We start from the raw sequence: 24377 nt of genomic DNA, 5'->3' as shown, positions 1-24377 counted from the left end.
AATATGCTTTGATTATTAAACTAATATTTAACTTTGACGGATAAGTAAGAAGATGAACTTTTTAAACATGAATAATGATCTATTCAACCTCTTGATAATAAAAAAAGTCAGGATATGTCTCAATAACATTAATAATTAAAGAGTAAATTATATTGTCTCACCTCAAGTTTGGGCCAAAAACACTTTTCCACCATTTGATGAAACAAAAAACATTTTCTCACCCAATATCAAACTTTATTTAAGAAAAAAAACTAATATCATAAAAGTAAAATAGTAATTTTACCACCCAAAAATTTTGAAAAAAATTAAAAAATAACCTTATTATAGATTTCACCTTAATGTTTAAAATATGTAATTTAACTTTTCCATAGGTTTGAAAATTTGTAATTTAGTCCATATAATTCTTCAAAAACCTTTGCTACCAACGATACTCTACAACTGCCATAATCATACTATTCATCATAAGCTTCAACCCCTATCAGCCTCTCTTTCATTGGGATTTGAGCTATCTTTGATGACTATGTCAATCGATAAAGTTGCCAATGACTTAATTAAGTGAAAAAGATATCAACGATAAATCAGATTACAACAAAGAGATGGGTAGTGGGAGCTAACAACATGTGTGACAAAGAGGGACAAAAATGTTGTTTTGATGCAAGAGAGTGGGTGGTTAAGGGATTAGGAGTCTGAGGTGGATTGTCAGGAAAAAAGAGGTGGCGCTGACTGACCAAGGAAGCAAAGAAGAAGGAAGTGAGGGACAAAGGAAAAATTAAATAAAGGGTTTTGATGCAAACTGGATATTTAAAAGTTTTTCTAATTTTTATTAATTTGAGATGATGTGATAATTTTGAAAATTAAAATATTCAAGGATAATAAGTAATTTAATTTTCTAACGTAGAAACATGTAATTTATGCACAATTCAATCCAATTACCAGCTTATTTCATTCAAATATTGAATAATTATTTCCCACATAAGGTTTGACAAAACCACATATTCTCATATTAAATTTCAAAAAACTAAATTTTCACTTTTTATCCACTTTTATTAATGAATTTATTTAACTTTTTTTGTAAATAATTGTTTTACTCTTTTATTGAAATTACAAAACAACACTTAATATAAATATCCAATTAACAGTATAACCTTACCTAATTTAAAATTTTATCACTTGAACCCATAAAAATATCAAAACTCTAATCAACCTTAAAATGTTGTGTTTTGATAAGTTCTTTGGTGATGTAATTATTATTCTTAAAATTATTGAGAGATATATTGAAATTTTCAAAATTTCAATGACACCTCAAATATTTTTTTAATTTCCAAAAACCGTTGAAATTTTTAAAAATTTTAATTTACCTTGAACTTTTAAAAAGGAAAAATAGAAAAAATAATAGAGAAAAAAAATACAAAGAATAACGGAGAAAAAAAATACATAGAATAATAAGGAAAATATAAAATATAAAAATTTATATGAAATGAATTTCTTGTCTTTTCACTTAACAAAATTCATTTAAAAAAGTATATAATGAATAAGAATCTCACTTTTTAAAACTCAAAGAGTAAGAATTGCCTTCAACAAACATTGGGTGGCAATAACGTTTTGGCCTATAAAGTTGATATTCTCATCAAATCAAGAACATACCATCTCTATTCTCTAATCATGCGAGGATACGTGTCATTAAATCTGAAAAAAAGAAAACTTAATTAGGTTTAAATGTTCTTGAATCATATGAAGATTAGGATGCTTTTAGGCACTTCAATTAATTGACAAACTAAAATTATTTTTGTTTCGTTCAAAGAGACGCTCAGTTTAATTATAGAAATAAAATAATTGTATTCTCATCCCATTTCTTATATTCCATACACACGCAAGAAGATAAGACTTTATTCAAGGTGTTATGTTTTGACAAATTCTAGAAGTATTTATATTCCAGGAGTATTGCCAATTATAGATCAACATCATTTATGGTGGAGCAATGTTAGGCAAAGTGTCAAACCTAAGTTTAAATATTTATATTAAAATGACTTATTATCATATGATTACATTTTATTTTATAAATTTGATTTACATATTTCTATTTTGTAAGATTTTAATTAAAAAATTTCGCTCAATTTTATTAGATAGATAAACTTTAAAATACAGTAACTGATCTTATAATCGTTATATTAGATAAATTACGTGTTTATTTTGTTATAGTATATTTCGTAAGTGAAAAATCATATTATTCAAACTTTAATCTTTCATGCGAAAAATTTTTTTTTTTTCACTATTTAAGGTAACCCTGGTAAAGAAAAGCAGACATTTTGTATAATTTAAATTCTTAATAGATTGCTACGAACCTCTTCCGCGTAATTTTGATCCATTAATTCTACACCACCAAAAAAAAAAAAAAAGCTTGAAAAGCCGTAGAGTGGAACTCAACCTCCTTTAGAACATTCGATTTCAATTGGTCATATTTTCTAATTTAATAAAATTATACATATATAAATAAATATTTATTTGAGGTATATTATCAAACAATTAAATAATTTTAAATTAAAAATAAAATAATTTTAATTATAAAATAATATATTATTTATATATTTAAATTATATATTAAATATATACATATAATATTACAAATTAAATTTGTTTTTAGCTGCGGGGAGAAGATAAAAAACATTTTCCTTCCGAACACAATTAACACGCATGTTGAGGCTTCATGCTCTTGAAAACACAGCTGACGCCCTCTCCACTCGGAGCATCCAAAGCCACACTGAGAGAGACGAATTAAAAAAATACGTTTACCAAGACTGTAAATTTTTTCTCATTTCCGTGTGCCCAGCCTGTAAAAATTTTACCCGTTGTCAACTTTGAACGATCTTCAAGGTTTTAAAAGGTTTGATTTGAGCCAAGCCACCTCCTTTTTTTCTTCTTTTTCTCTATAAGTTTCTCATTCGATCACGTTCATCAACCTTGTTTCCTCCTCTGTGCAATCCTTCTTGCTCTGCCTTTCTAATTCAATCTTTCACCTTCAGAGCTTAAATGGCTAAGAATCCCACTTCAGGTGAGTCTTTCTTTTCCTTTCTATACGTCTAAGCTTGTTTGTTTTTCATTCAATCTTTGTTATTTTTCTTGTTTTGATTTTTTCATAAGAGGGAATCAATAACCTTTTTATGTCTTTTGAACTGGTTTTACTATTGCAAGATTGTTTCTTTCTGAATAGTTCTTGTAAAGATTTCATTGTTTTTATCTTCTGATTGAGATTCTTCCTGCGTTTCTATGTGTTGAATCAATTTACCTTCTAGATCTCTAGCAGCATCTTCTAGGTAGTGCTCTTTGTTGTGTGAATAACGTGATGCTTTATCATTGTCCATTAACTATTGTTCTCTTTCTTTAGTATCTTTATGTCAGTTTCTGCTCACAAATTACTTGGGGAAACTTCAAGGCAGATGCGTTTTATCTAGTGGGGTTAACAGAGATTTACTGTGATGTAACTCTTCGTATCAGTTTTTCTTAATTTATTCGAATAGAATCAGGGTGAAAAAAAAAAAAAAATCATTTTTTGACATTTCTGATTTCGCTGAATCTTGAGTTATGAAAAGTAGATAATTTTCTCAATTGATCTAGGAATGGTGTTTGATTTAGGAATATATGCTTGATTTGTTTTCCCTGAAAATTTTTTCATTAGTAGTGAGGTGTTGGAGATTTCTATGGCTTGACTGAAAACACCTTAGATCTTAAATGCAGCTGAAACCCTTTTGAGTTGTGATGCTACAGAGAGTACAAGGCAGTTTCTGAAGAATGTTGTTGAATTCATTTGTTGCCACTTGAATTGTTATCAATAATTATGCAATTATGGGAGGTTCTTATATCTTCTTATGGATATGAAAGCAGGATCTGGGAACAGAAATTCACTTGTCGTTTGCTTTGGGGAGATGTTAATTGACTTTGTCCCAACAGTTGGAGGGGTTTCACTTGCTGAAGCACCAGCTTTCAAGAAGGCTCCTGGTGGTGCTCCCGCTAATGTGGCTGTTGGGATATCAAGGCTCGGAGGTTCATCTGCCTTTGTTGGCAAGGTGTGTTAATATCATTTTCTTGCTCTACTGGTTGGTTCCACTCCCAGTCTCTCCCTTAAGCTAGATTAAACCAACAAGTACAGGTTGTTTCTGAAGTAGGGAATAATAATATGACAGTTTTGTTGTTTGAAATGAACCTTTTGATAACTTATTATGAAATATCTGTTTAGAATTGAGGTCTAAATTTCATTTTCTGTTAGTGGCAAACTTTTGACTTATATCTGTCAGTTACTGATTTAGTGATTTTCATTTATCGCTATGTACACGAAATGAGATTTGAACATTGTTTTATGCATAACTTTTATGTACCTGCTTGCATTAGGTCTTACTTATGTTACTCTTACATCTAAGCAAACAGAACATGGATATTGTGTGCAAAATGCACTTTCTAAGGTCCTGCATCCGTTTTCCATTGCATAAATTGAGTCCATTTTTTTCATTTGGGTTTTTATTCTTTGGTTGAGGTGGGTTAATGTTGAGAACAAGTTTTGGGGCAATCACACTTAATTGCCGTTTGCCATGCGTATCACAGGTAGGTGATGATGAATTTGGTTACATGTTGGCTGACATTTTGAAGCAAAACAATGTTGATACCTCTAGTGTGCGATATGATTCCTCTGCAAGGACTGCTTTGGCATTTGTTACACTCAGAGCTGATGGTGAACGTGAATTTCTGTTTTTTCGTCATCCAAGTGCTGATATGCTTCTTCATGAATCAGAACTTGATAAAAAACTGATTAAGCAGGTATTTTTTTCTCATTCTTTCTTCATCAAGAAACATAGCTCAGTTCTTATTCTAGTGGGATTTTATATTTTAGAGAATAATGCATTCCCAAATTATACTTGATTTCAGGCCAGAATCTTCCACTATGGTTCTATTAGTTTGATTGCAGAACCTTGCAAATCAACTCATCTTGCTGCCATGAAAATAGCCAAAGAGTCTGGTAGCATCCTCTCTTATGATCCAAATTTGAGATTGCCGCTATGGCCATCAGAAGATGCTGCTCGGGAGGGCATAATGAGCATATGGGGTCAAGCAGATATTATTAAGGTATGATTTGAAATATGAGATTCATGTATAAATATGTTTTTCTGTTGCATTAGTGCAAATAAAATCATAGCTCTTTCTTGTTGCATGCAACCATGATAGAAGAATTCACTTGTTTATGATCCAATTCTTTTGTGATCGTCTTATGAATTGGCAGATAAGTGAGGATGAAATCACATTCTTAACTGGAGGTGATGATCATAATGACGATAATGTAGTGTTAGGGAAGCTGTTTCATCCTAATCTCAAGCTTTTGGTTGTAACTGAAGGGTCTAAAGGTTGTAGATATTATACCAAGGTAAGAAGGCACTATCTTTTTAGTTTAATATTATGACTTACATGTTCCACCCGAAACCTATCCTGTAACACTCTGTTCATATCTAGACTGATTTTCACCAGCATCGAGTATTGACTGTAGATTTTCATTTAGTCTAAGTGAATGGTCAGAACTGAAAATAGCACTCTCATGAATGCAAAGATGCAATAGAGGTGCCTGATTTTCGATGACCCCGTGGGATCACAATGCATAAAGTTGTACCAGTTTAGTTATTGGTTTTTCATTTATTTATCTATATTTGACAAATTGATGTAAACCAAACTTTTTGCAGGAATTCAGAGGTTTTGTTCCTGGTGTTAAAGCTATATCTGTGGACACCACTGGTGCTGGTGATGCATTTGTCAGTGGGATACTTAGCTGCCTGGCTTCTGATCTAAGCCTGTTCAAGGTACTTATAATTTGTTTCTTGAATTAAGAGAAATCAGTTAGTTTCTAATATTTTTTGCTATTGCTCAAACAAAGTATTGCCTAAATATATCAGTTTGATTTTTCTGCAAGAGTTGTATCAACATGATATCCTTTTCATGTTTCATAATTCAACAAAGTATTTCATTGATGTAGCTAATTACTTGCACGTAAACAGAAGATCATACTGTTTTTTCTGTTGCCTTAGGAACATGTAGAAAGCAATTACAAAATGTCGTCTTAAACTGTTTCAATGGTTGCATCTGTTCCCATTTATAAATAGGAACATAGAAAATCAATCAATAATTAGATGCTAATGTCACCAAAAGGATGATTGCAGTTTCCTTTAATAATTATATTATTATAACAGGACGAGAAGCGGCTTAGAGAAGCTCTACTTTTTGCAAATGCCTGTGGTGCCCTCACAGTAACAGAGAGGGGTGCAATTCCTGCACTGCCTACAAAAGAAGCTGTCCTGAAACTCTTAGAACCAGTTGCTGCATCATAAAGAAGTTGTTTGAACTTTGTTGTCAATCTGCTGTAATTTGAGTTCCTTTTGCTGAAGTAACAAGGAGCTGTATGCTTTTTCTTTCTTTTCCCTTCCCGTAAGAAAGTTAAATATTTGCACTGAAGTGCTGTAGATGCAAGCTTTATTATCAATAATGGCACTGACATTGTTTTGTTTCTTTTCTTTTCTTTCATTTTTTTTTTATAGTTTTATGACAATTTTGGATTATTTTAAGTTCACTGCATTCTTAAAATTGTACCTTTAAAGTATTGAAAACTTAAATACCCACTTGTAAGTGGTTAAAATTAAATGCACCAATTAGTATTACATATTTTCTCCTTAAATTTAAGAAATTAATAATTTTCCTTTAAGATTAATTTTAAAATGTTACATTTTTCCCTTTAGGGTTTAATTTTGGGGTAAATTGTTAATTTTTTAAATCTAGAAAAAAAAAGATAAAATTTTATTATTTTTAATATTAAATGACAATTTTATGTCTAAAAACTTAAAATTTTAACTGTTTACGGATGAGTATTTGAGTTTTCAATAGTTAAAAAGTATTACTTTGAAAATGCAAAAAACTTCAGGTGGGAATAAGTCCTTTGGCCAATGTAAATCTAACATTGTGCATGAATCATGGCAGTAAATACTCTAAAAACAGGTATTATCTTATATAAATCACAATGTATTACAAATGTTAGTGCATAACAAGTAAATAAGTTTTATGTTTATTCTAAATTCAAAATGATTTGTTATTCTAAGAAAAAATATATACACAAAATCAATTGAATAAGAGTTTCATTACATAGCAATGTTTATATTTCAAAATCATACGGTGGAACCAACTTCCCTCATGATGTGGGAATAATTTTCATTCACTTCATTAGAAAAATCAATAACCACCAATTTAGTGCTAAGATATTCAATGACCGCTTAGAGCTTGTGTGTCCGGCCCAAAAAATCTAAGAGTGTATCATGACTGTGGGTCAGCCTGGGCGGGCCTCGGCACGTCCCACTCTGCCTTCACCCTCTCGGGGTCCCTCTCTCACTCTCTTTTTTTTTTTTTTTTAAATATATTATTATTTTACACTTATTTTGCTCAACGTTTAAAAGATAAACGCGAAAGATTGTAAAGTTCAATTCTCCCGGCGAATTTCAAGAAATACTCTATTTTTGGAGGAAAAAAAAGGATCGAATCATCGCAGTACAAATGAAGTGAAAAAAACATTTGACTTCTGTTTATAATTTGATCGCTTCCATCAGAAATCCATTTCCATTTCAGATACTATAATTTATCAAACGATTGCGGCTTTTAATCCGTCGCTTCAACCAGAGATTGGACCTGATGGTCTTCCAAGAGAATCTCCTGTCATCGCCTACACTGAGAAGGTCTTTCTCTATGTATAAATTCTTCGTATGTTTCTTTTAATTTCCTTTATTTGATTTTGATTTTAATGTGTCATTTCGCATTGGATTTGTTAGGTAATCGAGGAAGAACAGCTTCAATTGAGGAAGTATGTTTATATATATATTTTTTTAAATTTTAGATCGATTGCTTATAATCTTTCTCTTTATTATTTGCTCTTGTCAATTTTATTTTTAACCATTGCTATTCAATATTGAATTATAAATTGCATAAAGTGTTATATACCTATATTTGTTGTTTTGTTATTTATGTAGAATTGAAGAACCATTAAAAAGCTAGAATGCAATGTACTAAACTTGGAACTGTAATTCGGCTTATTGATAACAGAATTTTCTAATGTGTTAACATTTTAACGACTGAAAAACTGATTTATATGTTTACAAATATATTGTTTAATAATTTTTAGAGTGACAATTTAAATCTGGACAAAATTAGATAACTGTTAACTAGAACTTTCTTTTGATTATTTAATTTTGTGAGGAGCTGAAATTTTTTTTTTTTTTGTTGAAGGTGATTGGAAATTGGTAATGGTTGAAGGTTCTGTTGGTTGTTTTCATGTATGGAGTTAGCTTTAGAGTGTCAAAGGTTTGTAGTAATTGTGGTATTTACTGTTGCTAATTGTTGATGGGGATAGCAGTTGGTCTAAGTTGATGAAAGTGTTAAAGTATTCTTGGAGATGATGGTATGATGGCTTTTATGGTTGTGATGATGCTTATAATATGCTCAAATGATGATAAGATGGCTAGTTGCTGATGGATGTTGCAGTGATGGCTATCTATCTCAGGTGGTTAGTTGTTTTCCATATCCTTGGCCTTTTCAGACATCGAGTGTATTCTGTCTCTTGTTTTAGAATTACTTATATTGTCACAAATGCATAAGAATTCAGTTTGGTCTTTGAGTTGGTGTGGTGGTAGGAAGGTAACCAATATGCAGTGCACATGTTCAGTTCTTTAAATATGTCAATCTTTTTTTCCATTATAGGTGGAACTGCTATTGGGTTTTGGTTAGATGCTGTTCTGGTGTCTTCCCTGCTTTAATTTTGTAAAAAGTTTTGGTTGGTGATCCTCTTTTTTTCTTTCTAGTGGTGATTGGTGGAATATCTTGCCTGATTCTCTCTGTTACTTGCTTTCAGATACACTGAAGAAAATTATTCTAAAATATGTGATGTTGAGAGAGAGCTAGCAAATCTTACAATGGAACTGAAACTCACTGCTGGACCTAAAAAGCAGGTTGGCTAATTATGATTATTTTTCTTGAAAATTGCAGTTTTTTGGTATTTGTCTTCCTTAATTTGTATGTTTGAGTTACTTTGCCATGGCTGTGATGTAAGGTACTTAACTTCAGCACTTGAACTGTTGAGAAAGAAAATAGAAATGTCAACTGAGAGAATTTGTCTTGCCAAACAGAAGGAAGAACAAGCACAAAAGGTTTGTTCTGCCTGTTTAAACTCACTATGTTCTTACCAAACATGTAATTTCACCCTTCAGATTTGTGATACAGACTCTGATATTTGTATTGAACTCACTAATTATGGTTATGCTAAGGTTTTAAGGCTATATGTTGCATTAGTTTTGTTTTTTCTAGATGTGTCCTTATAAATATAATTTCTGAAACATAATGAGCTTGGCTTATATTACATTCAGCCATATCTTCCATTTTGATAATTGATACATGTATATGCAGATTTGATTATATGATGTTAAAACAGAAGCAAATCTTGATACCACTATAAGGTTTCTATGATCTAAGAAGAGGATGCATTACTTTGGTTGTGATATTCTGGATTTTTCGTTCATTGTACTTCAGGTCTGGGAAGCAGCATCAAAGGCTGTGCAGGAAGAAGAAGCAATGAAGCAGAAGTTATGTGAAGACTTAAACCATTTGGTATACATATTTTGCTGAGTGTTGATTCACATGCCACTACTTTTGGATTATTTTAATTCTATTATGTTTGATAGGTACAAGAAAGCAGTAACTCTCAGTTTTCTTGACTTGAGGAATTGAAAAGACGACTGGAAGCTTTGAACCTGAGTAGAGCGTCAATCTCTTCTCTTCAGGTAATCTTTCTTTCCATTTCTATTTACTACTTTGTATGTCTAGTTGGTTGATTGCTTGAAAGTCACTCTCATTGTTAAGAGTCTCTTAGATTTTCCAACTTCTTTGCATTTATGTATGTTTATAGTACAAATGTGATGTGTCATTCTTCAGCTAGCTATGTCAATGGGCATATCCATCAACCCTCAAAGGGTTTTATATATTAGAAAAACCAACTTTGTACCACCTACTTTGGGGCATTATATCTCATTAGTTTCCTGGCTACCAAGGTTATGGTGTCAGAAAGTAACCATGAATTAGAAATTGGTGAACATGTATGGAAAAGTTGATAGATTTCAGGATATCCAAAAAAAAAAAAAGTTTATGTCCACCAGATAATCAAATAATGCATGTTAACTGTGACCAAGACTTTGGAGTTTTTTCTTATTTTGGTCATCATATAATTACTGCATTTTCATTTTGTGGTCTGCGAGGAGGGTAGCTATGCAGTTAACATTGTCCAAGAAGATATTATTCAATCTAATTTGCTTCAGTTCATCTCTCTCCTTATTTTCTCTTAAAGTTCAAAATATCTGTTATTTATAGTGGCCTCCTTTGGATTGACCCAAAATCAGTTAGATTAGTAAGGAACTGAAATCAATTTGATTGCTTCATCTAATGGCTTTCTGTTAGAACTCACGTGTACACTACACGCAAGAGAAGGGCAGGAACAAGAGTTAGAACAAGAGGCAGCAGGGGATTGGAGCATGCAGAACAGTTAGCAATTACTTTGTGGCAAAGTCAATCTGAAGAAGAAAAGCAACGTGGCACAATATTGGAAGGGAGGCAGTTGGCAAACAAAAGAGAGAAGGTAGAAAAGGGAGTGGGAAAAAGAGAGGAAAAGTAGGAAAGTCAGTAGAGGAAGTGATAGGGAGAGTTCAGGCCTCTCGAAAGCCTGCTGGGAGCTGAGTGCTTGGATCTTTGCAGTGTGTTCTGGTTTTGGCTACTGTAATCTCTGAACTGTGATTTTGGTAAACACAATCATGTAATTAACCCTTTTGTAAACCTTATTGAACGCATATATACAACTGATATTTCATTCCTATTGTATGTGTTACTATTCTGTGATTGGTTTGGAATATACTGTGCTTGCTGTGTATAATGGCTAGAGAGAGAGTTGAGTGACTGTGGAGTGGAGAAGAAGGTTCGAGCACTGTAGATTTCTGACCAGGAATTCATCATTTGGTATTAGAGCCGGAATATGACGAGAATGGAGACTAGGATGGAAACGGTGGAAAAGGAGATGTCGGCAGTAAAGGAACAAATGGGAAAGATGGATTCACGGATGAGTGAAATGCATCAGAGGATGCAGGGGCTAGAAACAGGTGTAGAAACCATCAAGGAGTATTTACGAGACCTCCGAGACACTACGTTGGCCAGAGAGACGGCTGACAGGGGAAAGACCCCAGCTGACCAAGAACCCTCCACATCATACGCTCCTCCAGAGAGAGCAACGGCGGGGTTAACTCTTGGAAACGAAAGGGGTGCAGGAGACGAAGAAGCCACTAACGAAATGAGAGGAGAGGAAGAGCCACCTGAATTGAACAGAAGGGACCTCCCTTATAGGCGGTTGGACTTGCCTCTATTCGACGGCAGCGACGCTATTAGCTGGGTGTTCAAAGTAGAGAGATACTTTGATGTCAATAGATTGACCGAGAGGGAGAAGTTGGTGGCAGTGGGAGTGTGTATGGAAGCGGAAGCCTTGAGCTGGTTCAAATGGAGGGTGAGGCGACAAGCATTTACTGGTTGGCTGGAATTCCAAAATGAGCTATTGAAACGCTTTCCCGGAGATCAGGACCGAACTCCATACGAGGAGCTGCTCTCACTCCGACAGTCAGACACGGTCCATGAGTTCCGTCGACGCTTCGAGTCGTTATCAGCATCAGTCGAAGGAATAACGGAAGAGATGCTGACGACGATTTTTATGAACAGACTGGCTGACGATATTTGGACGGAGGTGAAGATGTTCTCGCCAAACACCTTGGAGCAAATGATGGAGAAAGCAATCCAGGTGGAAGCCAAAAATCGGATTATAGACGCTAAAATTGGGCTCTGACCCAGCACTCATGCGGGTCGGCCATACCCGAAGGCCCAAGGCGCTAGCCCAACCCAATTTTATTACCCTAGCCCAACCAAATTTTCAAACCCAGCCCATTCCAATAACCAAAACCCCAACCCAAGGACTTTCCCCATCAAACTACCCGACCCTCTCACCCAGCCCAATCCACAACCCAAACTAATCCGACCCGACTCCCTACTAATCTGACCCAACCCTTTTCACCCATATCAGCTCCCTCAACAAATACAGGGGATCGACGATGGCACTCAACAGCGACGAGTTCTGTCGCCTCAACCAGTCAGCCACCAAGAGAGAGAGCTTATCGGCAACTCTCAGAGGAGGAATTTCGTATGAAGCTAGAAAAAGGGTTTTGTTTCAAGTGTGATGACAAGTACTATCCTGGACACAAATGTAAAAATCGACAATTGAAAGTGATGATAGCTTCGGAAGGTGAGGATGAGGAAGAAATAAGGGCGGAGGAGGAGGAAGAAGGGCCGACAGTGGAAGAGAAGGAGATGAAACTCACTTTGCAGTCTTGCTCAGTTGGTGGTTTTAACAGCCCAAAAACCATGAAGTTTATTGGAGAAATTAGAGGGCGAAGAGTGATGATTTTGCTGGATAGTGGGGCTACCCATAGTTTTATCTCTAAGACAGTGGCTGAGGAGTTGAAGTTACCAGTTATGCCGATCCGGTTCTCTGTCACCTTGGGCGGCGAAAGAAAAATCAGAGGAGGGGGGAAATGCAATCAAATAAAGCTGGAATTTCAAGGAATTTCTACAATCCAAAATTTCTTTCTTTTTGATTTAGGCAGTGTGGATGTAATATTGGAAGTTGATTGGCTGTGTCAGCTAGGTGAGATGAAAATAAATTGGAAAATGCAGACTATGAAGTTTGTTTGGGAGCACCGACGGGTAGAAATTAGAGGCGACTTGGCTCTTTGCTGCTTAGAAGCTACTCTGAAGGCTCTAATAAATTTTTTAATTGATGGAGGGGAAGGCTACTTGGTAGAATACAAGGGAATAGCAGTTGTCAGGGAACCTGAGCAACCGATAGTGGAGTCAAGATTGAGGGGACTATTAAAGGAATATGAAGATTTATTTAGGGAACCCACCAGACTGCCGCCCAGAAGGGACCATGACCACGCCATACGCCTAATGCCGAATGTGCAACCCTAATATACGGCCATATCGTTACCCCCACTTCCAAAAAAATGAGGTTGAGAAGAAAGTGCAGGAGATGTTGGCAGCCGGGATCATAAGACCGAGCGTTAGTCCATTTTCGAGTCCGGTGCTTTTAGTGAAAAAAAAGGATGGCGGATGGCGTTTTTGTGTGGACTATCGTGCCTTAAATAAAGCAACTATTCCAGACAAATTTCCCATTCCGGCTATTGAAGAATTGTTGGACGAATTAGCAGGGGCTACAGTATTCAGTAGATTGGATTTGAAATCCGGATATCATCAGACTAGAGTTCGTGAAGAGGATGTGGAGAAAACAGCTTTCAGAACCCATGACGGGCATTATGAGTTTCTAGTGATGCCTTTCGGGCTTTCGAATGCTCCAGCGACCTTCCAAGGACTGATGAATGAGGTTTTTCGCCCCTACCTTCGTTGTTTTGTTTTGGTCTTTTTTGATGACATATTGGTTTATAGTCGGCAGTTCAACGACCATGAAAAGCATTTGAGAATAGTATTGGAATTATTAAGAGGCCATCAATTAGTCGTGAATTGGAAAAAATGCGTTTTCGGGCAGTCAAAGATTGATTATTTGGGACATGTCGTCTCAGCAGCCGGCATGGAAGTAGATTCCAGAAAGGTGCAAGCAATGAGAGAATGGCCTACACCTCGAGACATAAGAGACCTACGGGGGTTCTTGGGATTAACAAGGTATTATTGGAGGTTCGTGCGCGGATATGGAAAAATTGCGGAACCCCTTACGCGACTATTGAAAAAAAATGCATTCTTATGGAACAACGAAGCCTCGGCAGCGTTTGAAAAATTGAAAGAAGCTATGATTTTGTTCCTGTACTTGCTCTTCCAGATTTTTCAAAGGAATTTGTCATCGAGACGGATGCTTCGGGGATGGGATTAGGGGCTGTTTTGATGCAAGAAGGTAGACCCGTGGCCTTTATTAGCAAGGCTCTTTCAATTCAAAATCGTAGTAAATCAATTTAGGAGCGGGAACTAATGGCGATTGTTATGGCATTTCAGAAATGGCGGCATTATTTGCTTGGCCGTCATTTTAAAGTACGAACAGACCAACGAAGCCTTCGATTTTTGACGGATCAGCGAGTTATTAGCAACGATCAGCAGAAATGGGTTATAAAAATGCTTGGGTTTGATTTTGAGATTCAATACAAACCTGGATGTGAGAATAAAGCTGCTGATGTATTATCACGAAATCCCAAATTCGAAGAAGAATTAAGGGCAGTGACAGTAGCTAAAGTGGTGGAATCGGAAGAAGTGGAGCGTGAAGTGACAGAAGATGCAAAGCTCCAGGGCGTAATTCATGATTTGTTAAATGATCCTAAGTCCCATGAAGGCTATCACTTAAGAAATGGCAGACTTCTATATCATGGCAGGTTGGTTCTACCTAGAAACTCGTCTTTTATTCCTAAGTTCTTGAGTGAATTTCATTCTTCTCCATACGGAGGTCACTCCGGATTCTTCAGAACTTATAAAAGAACAGTGGCAGTTTTATTTTGGGAAGGTATGAAGGCTGACATAAAGAAATTTGTGTCCGAATGCGACACTTGCCAGCGAATGAAGTATGAATCAGCTTCACCAGCGGGGTTACTTCAACCATTACCAATTCCAACTGCGGTGTGGGAAGATATATCAATGGATTTTATTGAGGGGCTTCCGAAAGCTGGACAGGTGGATACAATCTTGGTCGTTGTTGATCGAATGACCAAGTACGGGCATTTTCTACCACTTAGACACCCTTTCACTGCCGTGGAGGTCGCCAAAAAATTTATTCAAGAGGTTGTTAGGTTGCATGGATTTCCCCGTTCTATAGTTTTGGATCGGGATCGAATATTTTTGAGCCAATTTTGGGGAGAAATATTTAGGGTAGCGGGCACAAAACTTAAATTTAGTTCCTCCTACCACCCCCAAACGGATGGGCAAACGGAAGTTGTCAACCGAAGTCTAGAGAACTACTTGCGGTGTTTTTGTTCTAGGCAACCTCGACAGTGGCCTAAGTGGATACCTTGGACCGAATATTGGTTTAACACAACTTATAATGGCTCTACCGAGATGACCCCTTTTAAGGCAGTCTACGGGCGTGACCCACCCATGCTACTTAGGTGGACAGACGAACCTTCCAAAGTTGAAGAAGTTGACCGAATGATAAGGGAAAGAAATAATATTTTAGATGAGCTTAAAGAGAATCTCACCAAGGCTCAAGAAAGGATGAAAAAATACGCGGACAAAAGGAGGAGGGAGTTGCAGTTTGATGTTGGAGATCAAGTCTTTCTGAAAATGCAGCCCTACAGATTTCGATCTTTAGCTTCCAGACCAAATGAAAAATTGAGCCCGCGATATTATGGTCCTTACAAGATACTAGAAAAAATTGGAGCTGTCGCCTACCGTTTATCGCTACCTGTGACTACAAAAATACATCCCGTCTTCCACGTATCTCAACTCAAAAGACACGTTGGACCAACCGTAGTCACCCAACAGCTTCCAGATTGCATGTCGGATGACTGGGAGCTGCACATGCAGCCGCAAGAAATTCGTCAATACAGATACACACAGAAAGGTGAATTGGAAATCCTAGTCAAATGGCAGAACCTCCGTGATTGTGAAAATTCGTGGGAGTCCTTCACCTCTTTCCATCGCCTCTTCCCTCATATTCACCTTGAGGGCAAGATGCCTCTCGATGGGAGGGGAAATGTTAGAACTCACGTGTACACTACACGCAAGAGAAGGGCAGGAACAAGAGTTAGAACAAGAGGCAGCAAGGGATTGAAGCATGCAGAACAGTCAGCAATTACTTTGTGACAAAGTCAATCTGAAGAAGAAAAGCAACGTGGCACAATATCGGAAGGGAGGCAGTTGGCAAACAAAAGAGAGAAGGTAGAAAAGGGAGTGGGAAAAAGAGAGGAAAAGTAGGAAAGTCAGTAGAGGAAGTGATAGGGAGAGTTCAGGCCTCTCGAAAGCCTGCTGGGAGCTGAGTGCTTGGATCTTTGCAGTGTAATTGCAGTGTGTTCTGGTTTTGGCTACTGTAATCTCTGAACTGTGATTTTGGTAAACACAATCATGTAATGAACCCTTTTGTAAACCTTATTGAATGCATATATACAACTGATATTTCATTCCTATTGTATGTGTTACTATTCTGTGATTGGTTTGGAATATACTGTGTTTGCTGTGTATAATGGCTAGAGAGAGAGTTGAGTGACTGTGGAGTGGAGAAGAAGGTTCGAGCACTGTAGATTTCTGACCAGGTATTCATCACTTTCTCAGTGGCCGACTGTTCTCATGACTTGCTTGTGTCACACTATTTTTGTTAAAAAGGTACTCACATATACATTTAATAGCATTGTAGTTGAAAGGCTTTGAGATTCCTGTCTTGGATTTATCTCTAAGATGGGAAAACTATGGCATCTACACAGATTAGTACTGCTCAAGACAGTACTTCAGTCTCTCCTGGCATGGAACCAGGTGGTGGAATCACTCAAATTGCATCATCCAAACAAGGAAATGGTGGAAATGCTCCAATTATAAGTGGAAACAATCAGCAGGCTACTGTTGAAGGAGAAGGAAGAGAAAAGAAGAAAACTCATTTTTTAGGAAGAGGAAATGGAGTTGGGGCTGAGCCCAAGGGTAGAGGATCTACAGCACCTGGCTGGACAGGTACTGGGTTTGATGTGGATGGTAGAGCTTAGAAACATGGTGTCAATTTTTTTTCTATGCTGAAGCCATTATGCAAGTAGACACCAGTTTTGCTTATTTACTGAGTATATTCTTTCATCCATCCTAATCCTTATTCCCTCTATTTGTTAATTGATGATTTTTCATGTATCTTTCAAATGCCTATAGTTTGTTGATATATATTATACAATCTGACAATTCTAACTTCTTTCTGCTCTTTCTGACTCATGATTGTTCCCACTAGTATATTTCAAGAAAGAAATTGTTCAGAAATACATAGATTTGTCTTTACCATGTATCCTTTATCTTTGGATGTGAATTTCTTTGGAAAATTAATTCAGCTGTAATTAAGTATCAGACATGTACCTTAGAGATGCAACGATAAGATTTAGCCTTGTACTAATTATCTTGTTTAGTTTCTTTTGTTGCAGGACCAGTTTCCTTCCTAAAGATGCAACTCTTTGGTACCATTTGGTTTTTGGAGGAATTATAAGTTTGAAGTTCGATCTTTCTTGACGTAAATCCCTTATAATCTTTTCAATCAAATAGTGCAACTCTACTTGTGCAACATCCCTATAGGCCTTTTGCCCTTGACTTGTTCTTATTAGTACTTTGATTTAGTTTGTGCAACTTCTCTTTGAATAGGTGTTAGGATATTTCATGTTGAACATAGTGTATGTTAACTTTAATTATTTTTTAAGATAGCTACAGATATATTCTTTCCAAAAATAAAGACAACCAAACACAAAATTATTGAAGAATATGTTAGAGACTAGATGATTGGGAATTATTGAATGGGCATATTCACAGCTGGTAGACTGGTACAATCAAACAAACTAAATGTATGTATTATCTGGTTGCACTGGTTGGTGTGTATTGTATTATTGTCTGTTTTGGTTAAGACGATTACAATCTATATATTCTTCTGCTACATGAAACTTGATTGATATGTTTGATTTCTTTACGTTGTCATTCTGTTTGATTATCGCCGCCTTTGGATTTTCTTTATATCAAGAACATGTAGCAAATTTACTGGTTCAAATTCAAAATTTGAATGTTGTGAGTTCATTATTTTAGATCTGAACAAATGTCTAAATATGTACAAATGATGAGAATAATGTCAACAATTCAGAGAAGGTGGGAACGCTGACTATGCCTTTGTATTTCTGTAATGGTGCATTAGCGAGTGTGTTAGCCATTGTGTTCTTTTATTTTCCAATTCTAGAGAACTAATTTAAATATTTTAAGTTATTCGAAACCATTTTTCAAAAAAAAACTAAAAAGGTCTCCATTTCCTTTCCAAAATTTCCAGCATTTATACTTCTTTTTGTTAATACAACTGTTTAATTGTATGAAGTTTTAATTTTGTGCCTTGTGTAACTTAAATGAGGATGAATGTGAGTAGCCATTGGAGTTAAGTGCTTTACGGACTGTAATCTCTGACCTGGTCAAGCCGGACTTCTCTGTAACTAAGTGCTGTATGATTATAGTAAGTTGTGAGTCATACACTTATTTGAGTTGTGGGATTGGCCATCTCCTGAATCCTGATGTACTTCACACACATTAACTTGTTGAAATGATGTCACCTTGCATTGATTTGTTGTGTTTGAAACCCTTAGATTACTGTGAACGGTTTAAATATACATGATCCAAGGGTTAAAGGACACCCTCGCTGGCTCTATTGTGGTATTGAAGGGAGTGCGTTTTTCTCTTTGATATACAGGAGAGATGAGGACGGTCTGGAAAAATCACTACACGACTTCCATAAGGCATTAATGCATTAAAGACCTGCGATGAAGAGGACGACGGTGTTCAGAATTGTGTTGGAATTACGTAGACAAGTAGAGGGTCTATTTAAGGTCATTATGATTGTTGGCAGCTACCCCCTACACGGTAAGACCCACCAACTTTCACTGAATATCCTGGACAAAGTTAAATGAGTTTTATATGAATCTAAATTAGAACTTGTATTTCATGGTTAACAAAATAGGAAGTAAAATTTTTCAAAATTCAAATGAATTTAGATCAGTTTATATGCCTATAAGATTAAAGAATAGAAAAAAACTAAACCCCACGTCGTGCATTTTAGTTTTTGTTATTAATATTAGTAGAAGCGTAAGGTGATTTAGAGATGGCATGTGATTATTATATGATTAAAAATTGGGACCAGTTGATTATTGATACAGAGAAATGTGTATTACTATTACTAGTGACATAGGGAAAAGACTGGTAACATGTTGAAAAAAAGAATAGAAACATTTAAAATTGGTCCCTCCCTCATGTCGTCCCTGTATAGTGAATGGCGACAAGACTAGATGCTTGATTAAGTGGGATTTCATTTACTGTTGATGAAGCATCATATCTTCTTCACATAATGAATTTAGGTCACTGTCATGGGTCCTCTAATTTTGAAACTTATACACAGATATATACAGTTAATTTCTACTTCACAATTGCTTCACTTGAATTAACTAAATGATATAATTTTTGTAAGGTACTTATCAGGGAAGAAAAGTGCTCCTGCCCTTTTGATTTTGGAAATACTTAATATTATTCTTAATTTTTTGAATTCAAGTTTTAAAATATAACTATGAAAAGGTAGTTGTGAAAATTCATAGATTTGGGTTTTTTTTTCCCCAACTTACTGTATATGCGAGATGAATTGACAGGATTACTGTTTCATAATTAAGTTTTAATGTTTGAATTTAAAGATTGAAAATAATATGTGTTTTCAAATCCAAGCGGAGGAATTTGTCTTTTAACAATGGATTGAGATGAAAACGCAATTCATCGTTTTCCAAATCAATTGAACTCTGGTTAGTGTAGACACAATACAATTAAATATATAAATAATGTATTATTATGTGATTATATAATTTTAAATTAAAAATAAAATAACATTTAATAATATAATAATATCTTATTTGTGTATCCAGGTATTTACTAAAAAATGTGTATACATAACATTAAAAAAAAATTAATATTCAATCATATAATATAATATTATGTGTATCTAGTTATGTATTTAAAAGTGTATGTATATAATATTGTTCTTTTAAAATATTATTAAATTCAATAAAACTATGTGTACCTATTTTGAATACACAAATATGTACACATTTATATGTGTCATCATATGATTGGATGATTTTGAATTAAGAATAAAACAATAATCAATCATATGATGACACATATGAGTGTGTATATATTTATGTATTTAAAGTGAATACATATAGTATTGCTCTATTAAATTTGTATGTTAAAAAGGAGAAGTCTATGACAACACATATTCTTTCTTATATTGGTGGGAAATTTCAGGTTATATACTATATAAATTTTAGGCACACAAATTTACAATTTTTTCATACAAGTGATCATGTAATACTACTAAAGGATTCTTGTTTCATCTATTTTCGTATCGAATAATGTTATACCTACTCATTTTTAATATATAAATAAATATATATTTTTTATTTTATTATTAATTTAAAATTATTCAATCATTTAATAAGATATATTAAATATATATTTATTTATATATTTAAAATATATACATACTTTTATGGTTTGGTGTCTCATAATTTGAATATTTGATGTCATTTCATTTTAGAATGGCCTACCATTCCATGAGAGAGAATGAACCAAGTAAAGCCAAATTTTGAACTGTAACCCTTTGATCCCAACACACAAGCCCAACCTAGTTTCTGCTGAACTTAAAATGCAACTGGGTTCATGTTCAGAGGCTAGATGGGTCTCTCATCAACCCAAGTTAGTGGGGACAGTGTGCTAGCAATATTCAAATCTGGTAAAGTTAGATGAGGTAATTAATTATCCATAGTTTTGTTTTGTTTTAATTTAATACAGAAGGTCACGTTGCAGATCCCCAATAAACCACCTCGTACTTCAAACCACAGTAGGTGAGGTAATGGGAATCACATTTTCATCAGAGCGAAAAAGAGATTGCAGATGTGTTTAGTCTATATTAGATTAAGAGATAGAAAGAGAGGTGGGTGGCCATTTCGTCATCTTTTAATCTTTATGGATTTCTTCAAAATCTCAATTCCCAATGAGAGTTGGCAGAGTTAGTTTCTGGCCATGGTCTGGTAAAACTTGGGAGTGAGTGTTTTATTGGAGACATCAGACATACAGGATAAACTTACATGTATAAAATATCAAACCAAACCCACAAACCACACTTCTATTGTACTTAATTTCGCATCAAAATGTGGCTGATTTATGCTTCATGGATCCGCTTTTTTCTCTTCTTCAACAGCGTCCTATAAGCTTTTCAGCTTCAGCTTTACTTTCCTACTCAAACTTCATTCTCTCACTCTCAGTCTCTCTTATCTCTTACTGAACTCTTCTACTTCTGTCATTTTCACTCAGACTTTCTCATTTCTGGAGTAAGCTTTTTGTATACAACCTTCCTTTATCTTCAAAAAAGTTCTTTTACTAGATATGGGCAAAGAATGGTATTGGGTTGGTAGTAGATCCACCACCAACTCTAAGAGAGTAGTTGCAGAGAAAGATACTAGTACTTCTGCTACTGGTACTCCTTCAGGTTGCATGAGTGCTGTATTTCAGTTCTTTGATTTCCACCATTTTCAGTTTCCTTTGCACCAACACCAACCACCTTCCAAGCCTAACTCTTTCTTTTCTGAAGACCGCACTATTCTCAAAGGTTCTTTCTTTGCTCTCACAAACACATTCAAGTGACATATTTTTTGTCTTTTGAAATTTTGAGTAATGCTGATGAATTTTTATTCTTTTATTATTGGATAATTCAGGATTAGAAGCACCAAGGAATAGCTTGGAATTAGAGGAGCCTCCATTGTCATCAACCAGCTGCTTTAAAGAAGAAGAAAAATTAAATATCTCAGTAAGTTAGATAATAGGGTATATAATTTCCAGGTCTTTTTGGGTTTCTAGCTACATTTTTTCTTATTCTTAGTATCTCAATGATTCTTTTTAATTTGAAAAGTGAGTAACATATTATGTTTTAACACTAATCTTCATTTTTGAAAATCCAGATGGGTATTCGAATCAACACAAGAAAAGGACATACAAAATCAAAAGTTGGATCAGCTTCAACTGATTCTTCTTCAGAAATGAGCCCTTCTCCTGGGGCAAGAACTCCAAATTTAGTAGCCAGACTGATGGGTCTCGATCTTCTTCCAGATAGCCATTCACCCTCTTCACCATCCTTTCACGAAACACCAAATCTTCTGGCCAGGTCAAATTTGCATCGACCTGCCAGACAAACCCTCCAAAACAAACCGATTACCAGCCACAGAAATTCTATAGATTATGGTCATATTACAGGCTCTCGTTCTTTGCCTGAGACACCTAGAATATCTTCAGCCAGAAGATCAGACGTGGACCACCACCGTCTTTCACTTCAAATCAACAAAGAGAACATGGGTGTGGGTGAAGAGATTGACTTCTATCGTTTCTCTTTTTTACGGAGAAAAGAACTCAAACAAGAAGATGAGTACAGAAGCCCAAGTCATTACGCAAAGCAAATAGTGAAGCAAGTTAAAGAAAGTGTTAGCGGAAAAGTTGGGCTTGACATAACAAACACTTTAAAGAACAGGGAACAAGCAAGAGAAGAACTTGTCAATCAAATGAAGGCCAAGAAAATAAGTTCCAGAGCGGCTTTAGCTGTTGTTGATCAGTCCAGTCCAGGCAAGCACTCAACACCCTCTTGTTCACCAAGGCTCAGTAGATTCTTGGAATCCAAAGAGAAACCAACCACACCATCCTCTACTCTAAAAGACCAAAATCGCATTCCTCATCAGCCACGCAGGCAATCTTGTTCACCATCTTCACAAATGAGTAATAATCAGCTTCAACCCATCTCATCAAAGCCCAAGCTACAACCAGTGCAAGAGCAGCAACATGAGCAAATACCCGCAAAGAAATGCAAGAAAGCTTCGAGTGAAAGGTTCAGTCCCAGGCTCAAAAAGCCTCCTCAAACGTCGGACATTATTCGAAACAAGCAAGAGGAGCCATTTGTTCGCCCCTCCACGGCCAACAGAGCCAATAATCCTGACAAGAAATGCAAGAAAACTCCATTGTCAAATGAGCTCCTAAACATCAGTGTCCCTGCTCTTCTTCCAGTCAAAAAAGATCCTTCTCCTCCAGCAATCAAAATCCCTCAAAAGCAGGTATTTAATTTTTTTTTCCCGTTTCATAATTAATTATTAAACCAGTCTGTTTGTATTAATTTCTATAGATTTTCATGTGAAATCAATATGGTTTAAATGTTATCAGTGATATTTTACGAGTATTTATGTCAGTGTTGTTGAGGAAATGCATGGTTATTTTCAATTTTTTGTGGGCACGTTGTAGGTGTTAAATGCTCAAAGATCGAACAGGAGCTCACAGTTATCTAGTAATTCGAGCCAGACGTACGAACAAGAAGCGCCGAATGAGCTCATTGCCCGAGACACGAACGACGACAGAGCTAACGGTGTCACCACCACCACCACAGTGAGAGGAGCCGCAGAATATGAATACGAGTACATTGCTAAAATACTGAAACGTATAGGCATTGAAAAACATACCCAGGTGTCCTGCATTCATTGGCTCTCTCCTTCTCATCCTTTAAACCCTTCTATTTTTCACCACTTGGAAAATGATATCAACACCCACTATCGTCATCATCATTCTCCATTATCTCATCAATGTAACCGCAGGCTACTGTTTTATTTAGTAGATGAAATTCTTGCTGATATATTGAAGCCTTTTATCAAGACGAAGCCATGGATTGATGGAAGTCACATGCACATGCAAGGGTCAAAGCTAATCGAAAAGTTGTGTATGAAAATTAAAAGTTTCCCATGTGCAGACTGTCGTGTTCTTGAGCACATTGACGCAATAATAGAGAAAGATTTGCCCCAAATGAAGGCACAGAATGGCATAGCTTTCGAAGAGGAAGAAGGGGTGGTGATGGAGATAGAGAAGGACATATTAGACACACTGATAGAAGAAACGGCAGTGGAGTTTGGGATGGAGAAACGAAAACGGTGCGTTTCGGTTAATACGTAAGAGAGAGAATTGAGAAAAGTTAAAGGAAAGACAGGAAGCAGAAGGGGCACATGGGTTATTCACGTGATGAGATGCTAACCGTCGGGGGTTTTGATGGGATCAAGCTGATTGATTGGGACTTGTAAATTGAAGATAACGACTGTTACTCCGACAACACTAGCTTTCTCATTCCTTCTTAAAAGAAAAAATTTGCAGAGGAATCAATATTCTTCTTCCTCTCTCACTCTCAACCTTTGTATATTTATGGTTGCAGACTACTCTGAAGAAGTTACTGCTGCTATATTGTCATTATTGTCTGCTTTGTATTTCAACTACAAGTAAATTATTCATTTCATTGCTGTTTTGGCTGTCCATATGGTTATATATGTATTTCAAACAAGAAATTTACACTAGAGTAATTATGCAGAATGGATGAGGCCGAAGATCAAAGCTAATATTATGAATATATTTTTAAATAATAATTAAGCATATATATATATATATATATATATATAAAATGTATTAATATATGATTA

The 24377-nt window shown here is 35.5% G+C and overlaps 3 protein-coding genes across 15 annotated transcripts; all 3 read left to right on the top strand.

The window, feature by feature from the left end:
* Nucleotides 1-2689: 2689 nt before the first annotated feature.
* LOC123197154 (probable fructokinase-7) lies at nucleotides 2690-6537 on the top strand. Of its 2 annotated transcripts, none has more exons than XM_044611318.1 (7): nucleotides 2690-3049; nucleotides 3877-4061; nucleotides 4594-4806; nucleotides 4915-5112; nucleotides 5267-5407; nucleotides 5718-5834; nucleotides 6222-6537. In XM_044611318.1, exons 1-7 carry the CDS (start codon nucleotides 3028-3030, stop codon nucleotides 6357-6359), a joined length of 1014 nt encoding a protein of 337 aa, XP_044467253.1. In that variant the 5' UTR covers nucleotides 2690-3027; the 3' UTR covers nucleotides 6360-6537. The 2 variants fall into 2 exon arrangements, with proteins under 2 accessions (XP_044467253.1, XP_044467254.1); XM_044611319.1 differs by having other exon boundaries at nucleotides 2691-3049; nucleotides 3880-4061.
* A 797-nt stretch (nucleotides 6538-7334) lies between these two features.
* Nucleotides 7335-9776, top strand: LOC123198057. The gene is made up of 6 exons (XM_044612631.1): nucleotides 7335-7395; nucleotides 7642-7748; nucleotides 7842-7873; nucleotides 8918-9014; nucleotides 9592-9669; nucleotides 9744-9776. The coding sequence occupies exons 1-6, from the start codon at nucleotides 7335-7337 to the stop codon at nucleotides 9774-9776; spliced, it is 408 nt and encodes a 135-aa protein (XP_044468566.1).
* Nucleotides 7455-24223, top strand: LOC123197728 (serine/arginine repetitive matrix protein 2-like). Of its 12 annotated transcripts, XM_044612081.1 has the most exons (16): nucleotides 7455-7748; nucleotides 7842-7873; nucleotides 8296-8309; nucleotides 8420-8569; nucleotides 8918-9014; nucleotides 9116-9212; nucleotides 9592-9669; nucleotides 9744-9842; nucleotides 15837-16385; nucleotides 16479-16794; nucleotides 17229-17329; nucleotides 18536-18705; nucleotides 20677-21493; nucleotides 21600-21691; nucleotides 21843-22979; nucleotides 23164-24223. In XM_044612081.1, the coding sequence occupies exons 13-16, from the start codon at nucleotides 21271-21273 to the stop codon at nucleotides 23860-23862; spliced, it is 2151 nt and encodes a 716-aa protein (XP_044468016.1). In that variant the 5' UTR covers nucleotides 7455-7748; nucleotides 7842-7873; nucleotides 8296-8309; nucleotides 8420-8569; nucleotides 8918-9014; nucleotides 9116-9212; nucleotides 9592-9669; nucleotides 9744-9842; nucleotides 15837-16385; nucleotides 16479-16794; nucleotides 17229-17329; nucleotides 18536-18705; nucleotides 20677-21270; the 3' UTR covers nucleotides 23863-24223. The 12 variants fall into 12 exon arrangements, with proteins under 12 accessions (XP_044468016.1, XP_044468015.1, XP_044468011.1 ...); XM_044612080.1 differs by having other exon boundaries at nucleotides 8296-8569; nucleotides 16487-16794; XM_044612076.1 differs by having other exon boundaries at nucleotides 8296-8569; nucleotides 17244-17329.
* Nucleotides 24224-24377: the final 154 nt, after the last annotated feature.

This window comes from Mangifera indica, chromosome 15 (genome assembly GCF_011075055.1).
Source record: "Mangifera indica cultivar Alphonso chromosome 15, CATAS_Mindica_2.1, whole genome shotgun sequence".
NCBI lineage: Eukaryota > Viridiplantae > Streptophyta > Magnoliopsida > Sapindales > Anacardiaceae > Mangifera > Mangifera indica.
This window is presented reverse-complemented; position numbering and strand designations above follow the sequence as displayed.

Bases quoted from the DNA above. Each gene is read 5' to 3' on its own strand.
- LOC123198057 (XM_044612631.1), top strand. From the start codon at position 7,335: ATGACTGTGGGTCAGCCTGGGCGGGCCTCGGCACGTCCCACTCTGCCT. The intron at 7,874-8,917 runs GTATGTTTATAT...ACTTGCTTTCAG, and splicing joins GAACAGCTTCAATTGAGGAA to ATACACTGAAGAAAATTATT. The intron at 9,015-9,591 runs GTTGGCTAATTA...ATTGTACTTCAG, and splicing joins CTGCTGGACCTAAAAAGCAG to GTCTGGGAAGCAGCATCAAA.
- LOC123197728 (XM_044612085.1), top strand. From the start codon at position 21,271: ATGGGCAAAGAATGGTATTGGGTTGGTAGTAGATCCACCACCAACTCT. The intron at 21,494-21,599 runs GTTCTTTCTTTG...TGGATAATTCAG, and splicing joins AGACCGCACTATTCTCAAAG to GATTAGAAGCACCAAGGAAT. The intron at 22,980-23,163 runs GTATTTAATTTT...GGCACGTTGTAG, and splicing joins TCAAAATCCCTCAAAAGCAG to GTGTTAAATGCTCAAAGATC.
- LOC123197154 (XM_044611318.1), top strand. From the start codon at position 3,028: ATGGCTAAGAATCCCACTTCAG. The intron at 3,050-3,876 runs GTGAGTCTTTCT...TGGATATGAAAG, and splicing joins GGCTAAGAATCCCACTTCAG to CAGGATCTGGGAACAGAAAT. The intron at 5,835-6,221 runs GTACTTATAATT...TTATTATAACAG, and splicing joins CTGATCTAAGCCTGTTCAAG to GACGAGAAGCGGCTTAGAGA.